The sequence below is a fragment of the Schistocerca nitens genome, chromosome 4 (genome assembly GCF_023898315.1).
Source record: "Schistocerca nitens isolate TAMUIC-IGC-003100 chromosome 4, iqSchNite1.1, whole genome shotgun sequence".
In the NCBI taxonomy this organism is placed as follows: domain Eukaryota; kingdom Metazoa; phylum Arthropoda; class Insecta; order Orthoptera; family Acrididae; genus Schistocerca; species Schistocerca nitens.
This window is the reverse complement of record NC_064617.1, coordinates 854,381,470-854,399,035: the sequence shown is the minus strand read 5'-3', so window position 1 is coordinate 854,399,035 and position 17,566 is coordinate 854,381,470. Positions and strand designations below refer to the sequence as shown.

Here is a 17,566-nt window from a genome sequence, read left to right as displayed (position 1 = left end):
GGCCCCCCCCCCTCTCTCTCTCTCTCACACACACACACACACACACACACACACACACACAAAATGTATTTAACAAGGCAAGAGGGTAACTCCATGCTTAAAACTAATGCAATTTTGTCTTCAATGAGGGGACTGAGCTCAAATTATGCAATAGCAGCTTCAAAGAAGCTGCAGCTATATCCTTAGCAACAAAACGACATGGGAATATGATTCCTGTGCATATTTCCCCTTCTCTCTTAACAGATGACTAAGTACAAGGGCAAATATATCTACCTTTTTAATATATTAACACTTGACCTGGGAGAAGCTGTAAAGGCATGCAGTTAAAATTTTAGGGTAACAATACAAGAACATACACCATATGTGATGCAAAGAACTCTTTTTATATTTAAGCTTCAATCATCTTTTAGTTCTCAGTCACAGCAAAAGATAATCCAGTACTTAGCACCCACAGGATCATAGTTGTACTCAGTGTGTGCTGCCATTGAAAACCTACATAAAACAGTCTATAGTTGTATAAAAGTATAAAACTTAATAATCTGTAAATGCAAATAAATTTCAGTGCAAATTGAAAAGAAAATTCTTAGCAGTCACATAACATTATACATCAGTACTAATAAGAAACCACTGCTTTAATAAACATTATATACATCTTTGTTTTCAACAGTAACTTATACAAGTATGATACAATAACTTCATTTACATCAGGCATGCTAATAAATAAATATAAATATTATTATACAGTCAATGAGCAACAATATATATATACAAAAATTTTGACTCACCCAAATTCTTGAAGGAATATAATAAAATTAAAGACTATGAAAAGTAGAAGTTTTGGTACAATTTACAGTATTACGCCAGATTTTTAAAATAAAATCTAGACACTTAAAGCATTATTTCCTCTTTGAGTAGTTGCCTACTGACATCACAATTTATATATATATATACACACATCAAATTCCAAATTACACTGACGATAAATTTTACACGTTGTGAAATATACCTCCATAAAAAAAAGCATACTATAGTATCATTACAATTTTAAGTAGAATACTGTAAATCACAAATAAATGTCATCCAAAGTGTAAACAAAAGATTTCTGAATTGTTACAACAGTTCTGAACTCACATGTCATGTTTAACTAATACGATGTGATAAATTCAAAAACTGTTAACTTCTTAGTCCTTTATAGAAATAGGAACCAAATCAAAAAGTTTTATTATAAAATTTCCATTTTCATTACATGCAGAATCAATAGTGGTAACAGAATTACTTCAATGAGGTATAGAAGGCCTTCTGTAAAAACAGCTAAAAGTGAAAAGTTGTATGGAGGCAACATTGTCTTTTTCAAGAACAGTCAGGTTCTTGTGGAGAAGCTGATGGAGTGCTACAGGCTCTCGTCACTGTCAATTACACGAGGAGTTTCAAATTCTGCTCCCTCCTGCGAAGAAGACTCATGGACAGGAGCTGAGCTACCTTCACTAGGAAAATCCTCACCAACTGAAACAATTTAAGCACATTTTAGAAAAAGCACTAGTTCTTGTCTAGCCCATTAAAAATTACTTTGTGAGCATTTACTAGGCAATATCTTACTTGCCTCATTCTTGAAAGTAAAGATAAGTTTCCTTGTAAGCTTGCGAGTACAATGGACTAATAAATTACCAGTCCATTTTTATTTCTTTTAACTGTCTCAGCACTAGACACATGCAAAACAAAATTCATCACAATTCAAATATCAGTGATTGACACTTTTACAATGCTGTTGACAGTGAGATCTATTTTCTATTTCATATACTACTGAAGGATACAAGAGCCTGCACTAGGTCAAAAACAAGTAGATTGAAAAAAAATTAAGAAAATGATACACAGATTTTCATGAGCCATGTCCCATAAAAACAAAAATTACTAAAAAAATCTCAGTGGATTCATTAATAATATAAAGTCAACAGACTGCAAATGCTTTTTATATATAAAAAAAGACCCCCTTATATTACTCTATCAACAATTTTCGCTTTTCTATGCATTGTTTATTGTCCCTTGTTTGCACATGCTCTTCACCTGTAAAAAATTATTATTGTGCCTTCATCTGAATTTTTGCTTTTCACAATTTTGAGACCAAATCATGGTTACAGGTAGGGTGATGAAGAACTTTCAAGTCTGCTGCAAGTGAATGGACTACTTGTCTTTACTGATTTACTGGAGTGTTGATGTTATGAAAGTACAGATTGTTGACGCTTTTGAACAATTGGTTTTAAACACCCATGCACCGGTGCCAAACATTGTTCCACATACCATTTCACTGTGGTTCAGGTCGGTTGGGTGGGGGTGGGGTGGGGTGGTGGGGGGATCAATTTTCGGTTTTCATCATATTTCGATAGATTAAGGTTTTATTTAAGTACTCTGAAAAGGATCTAGCTGGGCGGAGGGGGGGGGGGGGGGATTCTTTTGAGCATCTAAAGAGCATTTTCCTACCACGTGTGTTTATGTGCCACACCCACTTTTCTGCATATATTTTAGATCTTTATATCCCCTACATTGCACTTTTTTTTTTTTTTTTTTTTTTTTAAAGTAGAGCTTCGCATTTTTTTGGGGGGGGGGCGCAAAACTTCTATGGTCATTAGCGCCCGGTCTGTGACTTAGAAAACGGTAAAAAACGAAAATGGAAAGCAGCAGCAATGGGAACGAAACTCAAAAAATTGGAGAAACTAAAAGCAGAAGGAAAGCTTAAAAATCCATTACAGAAAGGGGTTGGTTGTCCTCAAAAAGAGCTTCAAATGACTGACGTCATCTCACTGGCACTAATAAACTCGAGAACGCGATCGGCCGAGCGCGTGTCATCTGCTAAAATGGACGATGTATCAGGCGACAGCTGTAGACGGGCGCGTAACGGAGTAAAATAGGGGCACTCAATTAAAAGGTGTCTTACCGTCCACAGCTGAGAGCAGTGGGGACAGAGTAGGGGAGGATCGCCGCTTAAAAGATGTCGATGGCTAAAAAGACAGTGCCCTATCCGGAGTCTAGTTAAAATTACCTCCTCCCGACGACGCGGTCGGGAGGAAGAGGTCCAAGCACAAGGAAGAGCTTTCATGTCCCGCAATTTATTATGGGTAAGTGTCGACCAATGTGCGTGCCATAAAAGAACAACACGACGACATAAAACGCTTCGTAGATTGGCGAAGGGAATCGATCGAATAGCTGGCCAAAGAAGAGAGACTGCAGCCTTGGCCGCTATATCGGCCGCCTCATTGCCACAGATACCAACGTGTCCTGGGAGCCAGAGGAACACCACCGAGACGCCCCCCAAATGGAGCAAGCGCAGGCAGTCCTGAATCCGGTGGACCAGAGGTTGGACAGGGAAGAGAGCTTGGAGACTGAGGAGAGAGCTGAGAGAATGCTTCCATAGTCCATCCGCTGATGGCGGCAGATGTATTGGACAGCCTGGAGAACAGCGTAAAGCTCCGCAGTATAAACCGAACACTGGTCAGGAAGCCGAAATCGATTTGGGGTGTCGCCAACAATATAGGCACTCCCTACACCTAACGATGTTTTCGAGCCATCAGTGTAAATAAAATGTGGCATCCTTTATTTGTGCACATACAGCAGCAAATGCCCGACGATAAACAAGTGAAGGGGTGCCATCCTTGGGAAATTGACAAAGGTCACGGAGCAGGCAGATCCGGGGACGGAGCCAAGGCGGTGCTGTACCCAAAGTTGTCAAGAAGGTTTTAGGAAAGCGGAAGGAAAGAGAATGGAGCAGTTGACGGAAGCGGACTCCCAGTGGTAGTAGGGAGGAAGGACGGCCTGCATACCCTACATCCAAGCAGGCATCGAAAAAAATGTCATGGGCCAGATTAGCAGGCATGGAAGACAGATGGCTAGCATAACGACTCAGAAGGACAGCTCGCCGACTGGACAGCGGAGGTTCAGCAGTCTCAGCATAAAGGCTTTCCACAGGGCTGGTGTAAAAAGTTCCAGACACTAAACGTAATCCACGGTGGTGGATAGAGTCGAGACGCCGAAGAATAGACGGCCGAGGAGAGGAGCAGACTATGCTTCCATAGTCCAATTTCGAGCGCACTAAGGCGCGATAGAGGCGGAGAAGGACCACTCGGTCCGCTCCCCAGGAGGTACCATTCAGGACACGGAGGGTGTTGAGGGATCGCAGACAGCGAGCCGAAAGATAGGAACCGTGGGAGGACCAGCACAGATTTCTGTCAAACATAAGACCCAAGAATTCAGCGATGTCCGAAAACGGAAGGTTGACAGGTCCTAGATGTAAGGAGGGTGGAAGAAACTCCTTACATCGCCAAAAATTAACACAAACGGTCTTACTGGGTGAAAAACGGAAGACGGTTTCGATGCTCCAAGTGTGGAGGCGATCGAGAAATCCTTGAAGATGTCGTTCAAGAAGGCTGGTCCGTTGAGAGCTGTAGAAGATCGCAAAATCGTCCACAAAGAGGGAGCCCGAGACATCAGGAAGGAGACAATCCATAATCCGATTTATGGCGATGGCAAACAGTACAACACTCAGCACGGAGCCCTGGGGTACCCCGTTTTCTTGGGAGAAAGTACGGGAGAGAGTGGTGTTCACCCGCACTCTAAATGTGCGCTCTGCCATAAATTCGTGAAGAAAAAGGGGCAGCCGACCTCGAAAGCCCCAAGAGAACAGTGTGTGGAGAATGCCTGTCCTCCAACAGGTATCGTATGCTCTCTCCAGATCAAAAAATATTGCTACTGTTTGGCGTTTCTGGAGAAAATTGTTCATGATATAAGTGGAGAGAGCAACAAGATGGTCAACTGCAGAACGATGCTTTCGGAAACCGCATTGGGCAGGTGTTGAAAGACTACGGAACTCCAGCCACCAAGCTAAACGGCAATTCACCATACGCTCCAAAACCTTACATACACTACTCGTGAGAGAAATGGGGCGATAGCTAGAGGGGTGATGTTTGTCCTTTCCAAGTTTTGGAACGGAACGACGATAGCTTCCCACCATCGTCTGGGAAAAGTACTGTCGGTCCAAATTCGATTACAAAGGCAAAGGAGGTAACGCAGACTATGGGTTGATAAATGCAGCAACATTTAGATGTGGATACCATCCGGTCCTGGGGCGGAGGAGCGAGAAGAAGAGAGTGCATGTTGGAGTTCCCGCATGGAGAAAACAGTATTATAGCTTTCGCGATTTTGAGAGGAGAAAGCAAGAGGTTGCACTTCCGCTGCACGTTTCTTCGGGAGAAACGCTGGCGGGTAATTTGAAGAGCTCGAAATCTCAGCAAAGTGTTGACCCAATGAGTTAGAAATTGCGACGGGGTCCACTAACTTATCATGCGCGACAGTGAGCCCAGAGACCAGGGAGAAACTAGGCGCGCCTGATAACCGTCGAATCCGACTCCAAACTACCGAGGAGGGAGTGAAGGTGTTAAATGAGCTAGTAAAGAGTTTCCAGCTTGCCTTCTTGCTATCGCGGATGACGCGATGGTATCGCGCACGGAACTGCTTATAACGGATACAGTTGTCCAAAGTAGGATGGTGGCGGAAAACGCAAAGAGCATGTCGCCGCTCACGTATTGCGTCACGGCATGCCTCGTTCCACCAAGGAACTGGGGGGCGCCGGGGCAATTCGGAGGTGCGTGGTATTGAACGTTCCACAGCTGTAAGAATAACGTCTGTAATATGTGTGGCCTCAGCGTCGACGCTAGGAAAGTGACAGTCATCGAATGTCGCTAGAGACGAAAAAAGTGTCCAATCAGTCTGGGCAAACTTCCAGCGTCGCGGGTGCATATATGGCAGTTGAGGCTGCAGTCTAAGGACACATGGAAAGTGGTCACTTGAGTGTGTATCATCAAGGGCGAACTATTCGAAGCACCGAGCTAGCGGAACAGTACCGACCGATATGTCCAAATGAGAAAAATTTGTCGTGGAGGCAGACAAAAATGTAGGGTCCCCAGTGTTGAGGCAAACTAGATCCGCTTGGTGGAAGACGTCTAGCAATAGTGAGCTACGCGGACAAGGATGTGGAGATCCCCAAAGCGGGTGGTGGGCATTGAAGTCCCCAACCAGCAAATAGGGGGATGGAAGCTGACCAAGAAGATGAAGGAGATCAGCTTGTGCCATTGGTGTGGACGATGGAATGTATACAGTACAAAGAGAAAAGGTATATCCAGAAAGGGAAAGACGGACAGTGACAGCTTGGAAGGAAGTGTTTAAGGGGATTGGGTGATAATGGAGAGTATCATGGAGAGAAGAGTCATGAGTCCTCCATGTGCTGGAGCGCCTTCAACAGAGGGGAGATCAAATCGGACGGACTGAAAATGGGGGAGAACAAGGGGGAGAACAAAGCGGTCATAGGGACGCAGCTTTGTTTCCTGAAGACAGAAGGTGACCGGCGAGTAGGATCGTGAGAGGATCGACAATTCATCCCGATTGGCTCGAAGGCCGCGGATATTCCAGTGGATAATGGACATAGGGTGAACACAAAATGGAGGAATGTGACCAAGGTTGCAGTCAACTCAGCGACTGCTCAGAGCTTGCGACCGACAGCATGGAATTGCATTCAGCCGAAGGCAGAAGATCCTGATCCATAGGTTGTTCAGGAGCAGCTCCTGCCCCCAGCGATCGGCCGGTTGATCGGCCGCCAGCAGTGCGCCTCGGTGACACAGAAGACGGCCGAGGGCGATTACCGCCAGGTGGTGCTGTAGATGAGACACACCTTGGCGGAGAAGGAGATGAACTGGGTTTCTTACTAGCCTTCTTGGAAACATGATGTTTAGATGAAGGAGGAACCGATGGTTGTGAAGTTGGGGTACGTACAAAATCTTCACAAGTATGCTCTTTTTTCGAAGTCTTGGTGTCTGACTTTTGGGCTCGAGATTCAGCAGAACCCGATGAAGGGTGAGCCATAGAGTGAGCAGGCGAAAGTGGGGAGGTTGAACGGGCGATCTCTGCGCTGGCCGATCTGACGACCGTGGCACTAAAGGTGAGGTCACAAGTCTGCGTGGCCGCCTCCTTTGTTGGCCGAGGAGAGGCAAGGACAGTGCTGTATTTTCCTGTCTGAGGCACAGTGGGCTGTCGACTGGCGAATAATTTTCGAGCAGCAAAGGTCAACACCTTTTCCTTCACTCTGATTTCCTGAATGAGCTTTTCGTCTTTAAAAATGGGGCAATCTCGAGAGGAAGCAGCGTGGTCACCCGTACAGTTAATGCAACGAGGGGATGGAGGTGGACAAGCACCCTCATGGGCATCCTTGCCACATGTAACACATTTGGCCGGATTGGAACAGGACTGGCTGGTGTGATTGAACCGCTGACACCGATAGCAACGCGTAGGATTTGGGATGTAAGGGCGAACGGAAATTATCTCATAGCCTGCTTTGATTTTCAAGACAGTACGGGTTGGAATGACGTTCGTGTCAACCCTTCTCATGACTCTATGAACAGCCGTTACGCCCTGGTCAGACAGGTAGTGTTGAATTTCCTCGTCGGACAATCTGTCGAGGGAGCGTGTATAAACGACCTCACGTGATGAATTTAAAGTACGATGCGGTTCCACCCGGACAGGGAAGGTGTGTAGCAGTGAAGATCGCGCAATTTTTGTGCCTGGAGGGCACTGACTGTTTCTAACAACAAGGTGCCATTTCGTAATCTGGAACAAGACTTTACAGGACCTGCAATTGCGTCAACACCTTTCTGAATAATGAAAGGGTTGACCGTGGAGAAGTCGTGACCTTGCTCAGACCGAGAAACAACAAGGAACTGTGGCAACGATGGAAGGACTGACTGTGGCTGAGAGTCATTGAACTTAACGCTTGTGAGCTGACATAGCAGAAGATGAGGAAACCATTACGAAAGTATCCCCCATGATTACCGGCGTCTCCGATGGCGCGCTCCTTCCTTGTGGGGGCCCTCTCTGAGGGCACTCCCGCCTTAGGTGATTGTTCACACCTCAGGTCACACCTCCCGACAAACACACGGAGGGACCAATCAGCACTTGCGGAAGGTATCTGCTCGGGTAATCACCCCTCCCTGGGCCTGGCCGTTACCAGGGGGTATGTACGTGTACACCTGTCTACCCGGGGCAGGGAATTACGCGTTACCCCGCCACCGGCTACGCATGGAAATGCGTGGGTCGGCCTTCAGACACGCACAGGGAGGAAAAAAGAGAAAGGGAAAGGAAAGAAGAGAGGTCTCAAATGCCGCAGCAGAGAAAAGGGCAAAGAGAAGAGGTAAGGAAAAGAGAAGGACAAAAGAAGGACGAAGACTTGCAAGCGGAGAAAGCAAAGAATTTGTTACAGTTTCGAGCGTCCGTCTCCGGACGTAGGCACAAAACATACTCCCAGAGGGGGAGAAGGGGAAGGACAGAGGCGGAGGTGGGGGGGTGGGGGTGGGGGCGAAGATGGGGGATGGGGAAGGATGCGGAAAGGGAAGGTATGCAGCCCGGAAAGGAAGGAAGGCCACATTAGCTCGGGGTCCCGTGCTCGCTACGCATGTATCCACAAAAGAGTTATGGACCCCCGTGGGGGGGTCGAGTAGTTGTTATACTTACGTTTACAGTGCTTGTTTACGTGTGTTTTGTTGTGTTTATGGAAGATGACGAAACGTAAAGGCATTTTCAAGAAACGACGATTCAGAGGAAACGAGTTTAGAAAGCTTTCTGTACAAGAGGTTATGTCGCTTGGCAATAATGTTTCTAATCAACGTTCTTCAACAAGTTCATCATCAAAGAATCTCTCACTACTTCAAGAGTGTTACAACAAATTTACTGTAAGTGATAAAGGGTGCAGTAACATTATTATAAATTTGAGAATATTATCAGATGTAATTTCTAAATGTGTACAATGTAGACAGTGTGGTAAGTCACAGAGAGTGAGAATTTGTCAGAGTGCCAGTGGGAGAAAAGGCCTAGTAATTGCTTTGGATTTAATTTGCACTAAATGCTCAGCTGTGATTTCATTTATGAGTTCTTCAAAACCAGATGCATGTGGCCCTTATGAAATCAATACTAGATTAGTTTATGCCTTACGATCCATTGGCAAGGGCATGGCTGCAGGGAGAACATTTCGTTCAGTGATGAACTTACATCAACCACCAAATAAATTTGAAAAACTGACTGCAATATAAGAGAAAGCTGTATGTGAGGTTAGTGAGGAAAGCATGAAACTGGCTGCTACGGAAGCAGTGGAAGAAAATGATGGATGTTTGAATATTGCACTTGATGGAAGTTGGCACAAAAGAGGACATACTTCTCTGAATGGAGTAGTGACTGCCACAAGTGTAGACACCGGTATAGTGTTAGATGTGGAGATAAGGTCTAAATATTGCAAATGTTGCAAAGGCAATGGACATAAAGAACACAACTGTGTGGCTAATTTTAGAGGAACAAGTGGTGGTATGGAAGTTCATGGAGTACAACAAATATTTCATCGCTCCGTAGAAACAAGAGGCGTATGGTACACCAAATATTTAGGCGATGGTGACAGTAAGGCATACAACAATGTGGTGAACTTTAAGCCATACGGAGATGCCATTATTAGCAAAATAGAATGTGTAGGCCATGTTCAAAAACGTTTGGGAACAAGGCTGAGAAAACTAACTGTTGATATGAGAGGAAAAAAATTAGAAGATGAAAAATTGTTGACTGGACATGGTCGGTTAACTTAAACTGAAATAGAAAACATGCAGGTATACTATGGGCAGGCAATTAGGAGAAATAAAGAAAATCTGGAGGCAATGAAGAGAGATGTTTGGGCCATATTCTTCCATAAGTCCTCTACTGATGATAAGCCATGTTGTGAATTGTATCCATCAGGAGAAAATTCGTGGTGCAAATACAATAGGGCTCAGGGAACTGGAGAATCTTATTCTCACCAGCATTCTCTTCCTGCTGCTGTTATTACAGCAATTAGCCATATTTTCAGAGACTTGGCTCATCCTGACCTTCTAAGGAAATGTCTGCATGGGCAGACGCAGAACCCAAATGAATGTTTCAACAGCATATTTTGGAACCGCCTTCCTAAAACTGTATTTGTAGGCATGCATACAATGAAACTAGGAGTTCATGATGCTGTTATTACATTCAATTTTGGTAATATTGGAAAGTGTTGGGTACTGAAAGAGCTGGGAATTAATCCTGGTGAAAATATGATCACTGGGCTGCAACACTGCGTTAAATGAGGATAGCCGATGCAGACAGGTCTGCATCTAATACGGCCAACAAAGCAAGACAAACATCCAGGAAGGTGAAAACGAAGCAGGAAGACCTGCTAGAGGCCCAAGAATGGTCATCATATGCAGCACTTGGCCATCATATGCAGCAGGACATTTTTAATTAACTGTAAGTAACAAATTTCAAAAGTTTTTTTCCTTAAAGTCAATTTCCCACAAATTAAAATTTTCAGTACATATGCCCCATTATAGTGCAAACTATCACGGATAAATAAATGAAATTTTCAGAGACTCTGCAGAACATAAAAAGCCACCTCTGGTACAACATTCATTAATATTCCCCCATTAGGAATTTCACAAAAAAATATTTTCTGCAGAAAAAAACTTAATATTTTTTGTTAATAAATCCAAAAAAGTATTTCTTAAAAACCATAAAATGGATAAAGTAGATTTTAATACAGTTGACTGTATTAGCACCATGTTAACATACAGTAAAAATTAAGGTCCTGCATCAGATGGGTCAAATACTTGCCTAAATTGCATCTGCAGTTGAAGTTAAGGATTAATGGGTTTCAAGCTACATAACAGAAATCAGTCTTGTTCCCTTTTATAACAACAATATCTTCTTTTGTTAATGGTAGAAATTATTTTTATTGACCATTTCGTTGAAATTGAAGTTACCTGTCTCTCAATGTCCACACCATCTGAATGTTAAGAACATTTGATGTGTAACACATTATTATGCAAATATGGAGTCAACTTTCAGGATAATTCACTCAGTATTTAATCTATGCCACAAAACTTCTACCATATTGTAGGTTAGCAGAGGAAATAGACTATCACTGACATGGATAGACAAGATGCCAAAACCTTTGGGGGGGGGGGGGCACAAACTCATGGGGTACCTCTTTTTTAGACTAAGATTAGTGCCCAAAGATTCGACATTGAATGAAATTGAGCTTAATGATAAGCACAGGCAGGCAGGTACTAGAGATATTAAAATATCACAAGATTCTCATCAAAGCACAGCGAAAAGTAATGTTAAGATACACTGAAGTGCCAAAGAAACTGGTATAGGCATGTGTATTCAAACACAAGAGATATAAAATCAGGCAGAACATGGAACTACAGTCGGCATCATCTATATAAGACAACAAGTGTCTGGCGCCGTTGTTAGAACAGTTACTGCTGCTACAATGGCAGGTTTTCAAGATTTAACTGAGTTTGAACATTGTGTTATAGTCAGCGCACGAGTGATGGGACAGCGTCTCCAACATAGAGATGAAATGACGATTTTCCCATACGACCATTTCACGAGTGAACCGTGAATATCAGGAATCCGGTAAAACACCAAATCTTCGAGATCACTGCACCCGGAAAAAGATCCTGCAAGAACAGGACCAATGATGATTCAACAGAATTGTTCAATGTGAAAAAGTGCAACCCTTTCGCAAACTGCTGCAGATTTCAATGTTTGGCCATCAATTGGGCTTTCGGAACCGAAGGCCCACTCGTGAATCCTTGATAACTGCATGACACAAAGTTTTACCCCTCGCCTGGGCCTGTCAACACCGACATTGGGCTGTTGATGGCTGGAAACATGTTGCCTCATTGGGCGAGTCTCGTTTCACATTGTAGCGAGCAGATGGACGTGTACAGGTACGAAGACAACCTCATGAATCCATGGGCCCCACGTCAGCAGGGGAATGTTCAAGCTGGTGGAGGCTCTGTAATGGTGTTAGGCATGTGCAATTGGAGTGATATGGGACTCTGACAGGTGACACGTACGTAAGCATCCTGTCTGATGACCTGCATCCATTGTCCATTCCGACGGACTTGTGCAATTCCAGCACGACAATGCGAAACCCCACCCATCCAAAATTGCTACAGAGTGGCTCCAGGAACACTCTTCTGAGTTTAAACACTTCTGCTGGCCAGACTCCTAAGACACGGACATTATTGAGCAAATCTGGACTGTCTTGCAACATGCTGTTCAGAAGAGATCTCCACGCCCTCATATTCTTAAGGATTTATGGACAGCCCTGCAGGATTCATGGCATCAGTTCCCTCCAGCATTACTTCAGAAATTAATCGAGTCCATGCCACGTCATGTTGCGGCACTTTTGCATCCGCACACGGGACCTACACAATATTAAGCAGGTGTACCAGTTTCTTTGGCTCTTCAGTGTATTGCATGAGAACAACAGGGGACTAAAAAACAAAGTAAATGAGCTTCCTGTTTGTTTAGAAGATTTAGAAACTGAGGGTGGAATAGATGTACCATGCCTCTCTGAACATGCAATAGTTACAAATATATAAAAGGTAAAAGTAGGTGGATATATGCTTTCAGCACATGGAGGTAAAGACACAATGGAGAGGAGGGGAAGCTGCCATATATATATGTCAAAATTTATCATACTGTGAAAACTTCAGAAACTAAAAAATTTTGTGTACAGCAATATACAGAAGCATGTGCATGTGAGTTTAAGCTAAGTAATGGTACTTTTATAATTGTAGCTGTGTATAGGTCCCCATTGGGAAATTTTCAGCCATCTTTTAAAACTTGGATTCTTTGCTGTGCTATTTGTCAGACAAGAGGGAATCAAATTATTGTTTGTAGGGATGTCAATGTAGATTTTCTGAAAGAGTCCAATAGAAAGCTATCCTTAAGTACTACTTGGTTCTTTCAATTTGATGCCAGTTACTGGTTTTTCTACTCAGGTAATACAGTAAAGCAGCACACTGATAAAAATGTTTATATACCAAGATAACTTTCATCAAATGAAAGCTTTTCCTATTAAGAACAGTATTTCTGATCATGATGCACAGCTGGTTACAGTATCTGACATAACTCCATACAGTAATGCAAACCACTCCTCCAAAATAGTGCATTCAATTGACGATTTAACAACTGAAAAATTTAGGGAAAGCTTGCAACCGTTGGACTGGGATGTACAGGGAACCTGGTGCTAATTTAAAATTTAGCCAATTCCATGATACCTTTGCGAGTATATCTGAAAACAGTTTCCCAAAGAAAACAGTGAAACACAATTGTAAGAAACCATCTAAAAAGCCATGGCTTACTAAAGGGATAAAACGTCTTGCAAACAGAAAGGGAAATGTATCTTCTAACTAGGAGTAACGATCCAAAAACAGTCAAATATTATAAAAGCTACTGCACTGTATTAAAAAAAGTTATTAAAAGATCAGAAGTATGTGCATTATGTCTGAGTTAGCATCTCTGATAATAAAATTAAAACAATTTGGAATATTGTTAAAAGGGAAACAGGGCAACCGAGAGTACAGGAAGAATGTATTTCTATCAAACTCAATGAAGAGGAAGAGGCAATACCTATGCAGTTTGATAAAACTGAAATTCAACCCACCACTCCTACTGAAATTAGGAAAATAATAAATTCACTCAAAAGTAAAGGCTCACGTGGAATTGATGGCATTTCCAACCCAGTACTAAAAGCTTGTTCCCAACAGTTAAGTAGGATTCTCAGCCACATATGCAGCAGCTCACTGAAACAGGGCAATTTTCAGATACACTGAAATATGCTAATGTTAGACCATTGAAAGAGAAAAAAAGGAGATAGGTCTGACGCCAACAACTACCGCCCAATCTCACTTCTGACAGCTTTATCCAAAATTTTTGAAAAGGTAATGTATTAAAGAGTACCTTCACATATTTGTAAAACTAAAGTACTAACAAAATGCCAATTTGGTCTCCAGAAAAGCTTTTCACCAGAAAATGCTATTTATGCTTTCAATGATCAAATATTAAATGCTCTGTATAATCTAACATCACCCATTGGGGTACTTTGTGATCCGTCAAAGACTTTTGACAGTGGGAATCGTGAAAGTCTTCTAGACAAGATAAAGTATTATGATACAAGTGGGACAGTGCGCAAACGGTTTAATTCATATTTAACAGGAATAATGCTGAAGGTTGAAACTAACAGTACAGATAGTCTGCAAAAATCAGAAGAGCCCTCTAACTGGTGAGGTATCAAAAATGGTGTTCCACAGGGTTCAGTTTTGGGTCTCTTATTGTTCTTAGGCAGATCTGGGGAAGGGGACCGTACAGCGAAGTCATCGGTCCCATCAGATTAGGAAAGGGTGGGGAAGGATTTTAGTCGTGCCCTTTCAAAGGAACAATCGCAGCATTTGCCTGTAGCGATTTAGGGAAATCATGAAAAACCTATATCAGAAAAGCCAGATAGGGGTTTGAACCTTCGTCCTCCCAAATTGGAGTCCAGTGTGCTAACCACTGCACCACCTCGCTCAATGTTGTTCTTTTGCCACTCTATATTCATGAACACCCAAAGCTATTTTTTTGGCTGATGATATAAGTATAGTAATCACAAGCTGTCCTCTGCAAATGGACTTGCACTAAATTTTGAGAAAACACAGTATATACAATTCTGTACAGTAAATGGCATTATACCACTGATAAATACACACTTTGAACAGAAATCTGTTACAAAGGCAGAATATTAAAAATTTCTGAATGTTTGCATTGATGAGAAATTGAATTGGAAGAAACATATTGATGACCTGCGGGAACAATTAGGTTCAGCTGCTTATAGTATTAGAGTTACTGCAAATTTTGGAGATAAACAAATGGGTAAATTAGCCTAATATGCCTATTTTCATCCCTGCTTTCATATGGCATCACATTCATCATTAAGAGAAAAAATATTCATTGCACAAAAGTGTGTATCAGAAATAGATGGAGCCCATCCACGATCACCTTGCAGGCATTTATTTAAGGAACTTGAGATATTCATAGTACTTTTTCAAAACATACATTCACTAAATTTTTGTTAATAACCCATCCCAATTCAAAAAAATAGCTAAGCGCATAGCTACAACAGAAGAAAAGATGATGTTCACTATTCTGGGTTAAATCTGACTTTGGCACAGAAAGGGGAAAATTATGCTGCCACAAAAATCTTTGATCATTTGCCAATTAGCATTGAAAGTCAGACAGACAGCCAACCAACATTTAAAAACAAATTAAAAGAATTTCTGAACGACTCCTCCTCCTACTCAACAGATGAATTTTTAGATATGAAATACGAAGTAGGAAGTAGTAACAGGGAGGGATTGATAACTTATGTTAAACTGACACAATCCACATCATTACAAAATAATGTAATGCAATGAAATACAACGAGGCTGTCCTCTTGTATACCACTAGTGATGATTCAGTATGCCTGTGCTCACAGTGTGGCTTTAGTTGCCACAGACTGCACTCGTGCAAGTTGTGTTTGCGTGCTTTTTTTTTGTGTGTGCGTGTGTTTGTCATGCCATTCTTTTGCCCGCACTTGTCTTTTAATGTTCTCGAGGTGTTGTGTTGCCTCCATAAGGCAGAAAATATCTCTCTCTCTCTCTCTCTCTCTCTCTCTCTCTCTCTCTCTCTCTCACACACACACACACACACACACACACACAGTGAATGATGTTTTGCCAGTGTGTGAATTAATTCCTGTGTGATTCTTAATTTCTGTCATTGTTGTCATTGTTGTTCCACTCTTGAAGGTAAGATTTTTTGTTTGCTGCCAGGGTCTAATCACACTTTGTACTGTCTTTGTCTGAACTTAGTTCTTCTTTGACAAAGGCCTTTCCAAATATTTACCCATGTGATGAAACTGCACCCATGAAAACTGCAACAAACTCACATTGTGTGCTACAGTTAACGATGGTTTACACATTGTACTGTTAAATGACCACAACAATGTAATTTGTAAACCATTATGAATAAGTTTGCTGCAATTTTCATGTGTATAGTTCTTTGCTATGGGTACACACTCAAAAATGAAAAGCCAAAACTAATGCATAAACTAACAAGGAGAGATCTCCATCGCTGGAATTGGCCTTTTGAGGCCATCTATCTATAGGGTCATGTAGGTTAAGGTCAAGGGTATCACAACCTGTAGCCATTCACCCTGGTTGCCCATCATTTGCAAGTGAATGATGAAAAAAATTTTTTTTTGAATTTTTCATGCTGCTCTACAGCTTTAAAAAAAATAACAGTAACTGCACTGTTCTGTAGAGTAAAGGTTATCGTGCAGTCTTCACATTCAAAAGGTTGTGGGTCCGTATCTCGTTCGGTGCTTTGAAACCTTTTGTTTTTAAATCTTTATCAAAATGACTGATCATTATTTTTGTTCAGTTGAATGGTTTAAATGTGTGTGTGTTTTTTTTTAATTTCTTTGTTATAACATTTTAATAAGCATATTAAACTCTCTTAATTGCTCTAATTTTTTTCTTCCTCTCATTCCTTTCCCATGCAGAATCTTTGTGCATGATAATAATAATAATAATAATAATAATAATAATAATAATAAATTATTATTTACCGATTCTGATTTAATTTCTTCCTTTTCATCATCTTATATTTTCAATCATGTTATTGCATCCTTATTTTTATTTTTCATTTTGGAGGAATTTTGTTTACATCTTCATCTGTGATTTTTTGTGCATAGTGCAATAAGAATTTAGGTTTTAATGTTTATATGAAGATTGCCATCCAAAAAAAAAATGTATGTCTTGTAATGAATAATACAGTTTTGACATCGCTGCTTAGTCATTACGAATATATTATTTTGTCTTTTGTTTTGTAACTGATAAACTGGTATTCTCAAATGTCCAAATATTGTGATAGATAAATAAAAATAATGAAATTAATATGCACAAAGATTGCAAGTGAAAAAAGAATGACAGAAAGAATAAATGAGAGCACCTGAAACAATTAATATGCTGATTAAAATGACATGACAAAGGCATAGAAATAAAAAAATTACATTTAAAGCAGTTAACTGAAAGGGGGAGGGGGGGGGGGGAATAATAATGATCAAAGTAATTTCGATAAAATTTTAAAAATAAAAAAATTCCAAAGCAGCAAACAAGATATGAACCCACAACCTTTTGCATGCGAGGACCGCATGAGAACTGCTACACTACTCCAACAATCTGATTAACTTTACTATCATTAAAGCTGTACGGTATCACATCAAATTCTGATCCTTCCCCGCCCTGTCGATTACTTGCAAATGAGGACCCACCAGAGTGAATGGCTGCAGGGTGTGATACCTTGGACCTTAACCTACATCACCGTGTATAAGGTTTCAAAAAGTTGATACCACTGTTGGGGACCTCTTCTTTTAAGAAATCTTATTAAAATATATGGCCTAAGTGAAAAATGTCACCATTGTTCAACAAATTTATGACTGTGGTACCCACTGTGAAGAAAGTGTCTTGCGTATCACTATGTAAGACCCACTTATCTACCTAGTGACTGAAGACAGAAAAGTTTTTATCAACTTCCTAAATAAGAGGATGGAAAAGAGCAAGTTTCTTTGGAGTTTCCATGTACTACTATTGATTGGCCATGA

The 17,566-nt window shown here is 41.5% G+C and overlaps 1 protein-coding gene across 1 annotated transcript in view; it reads right to left on the bottom strand.

Annotated features, from left to right (window-relative positions):
* Positions 1–362: 362 nt before the first annotated feature.
* The window catches only part of LOC126253296 (cell division cycle protein 27 homolog), a 209,982-nt gene continuing 192,778 nt past the window's right edge, over positions 363–17,566 (bottom strand). Inside the window, exon 15 of the mRNA XM_049954526.1 lies at positions 363–1,503. Within this exon, the coding sequence (XP_049810483.1) occupies positions 1,391–1,503 (113 nt within the window). The 3' untranslated portion in view covers positions 363–1,390. The remainder of the gene's footprint in view (positions 1,504–17,566) is intronic.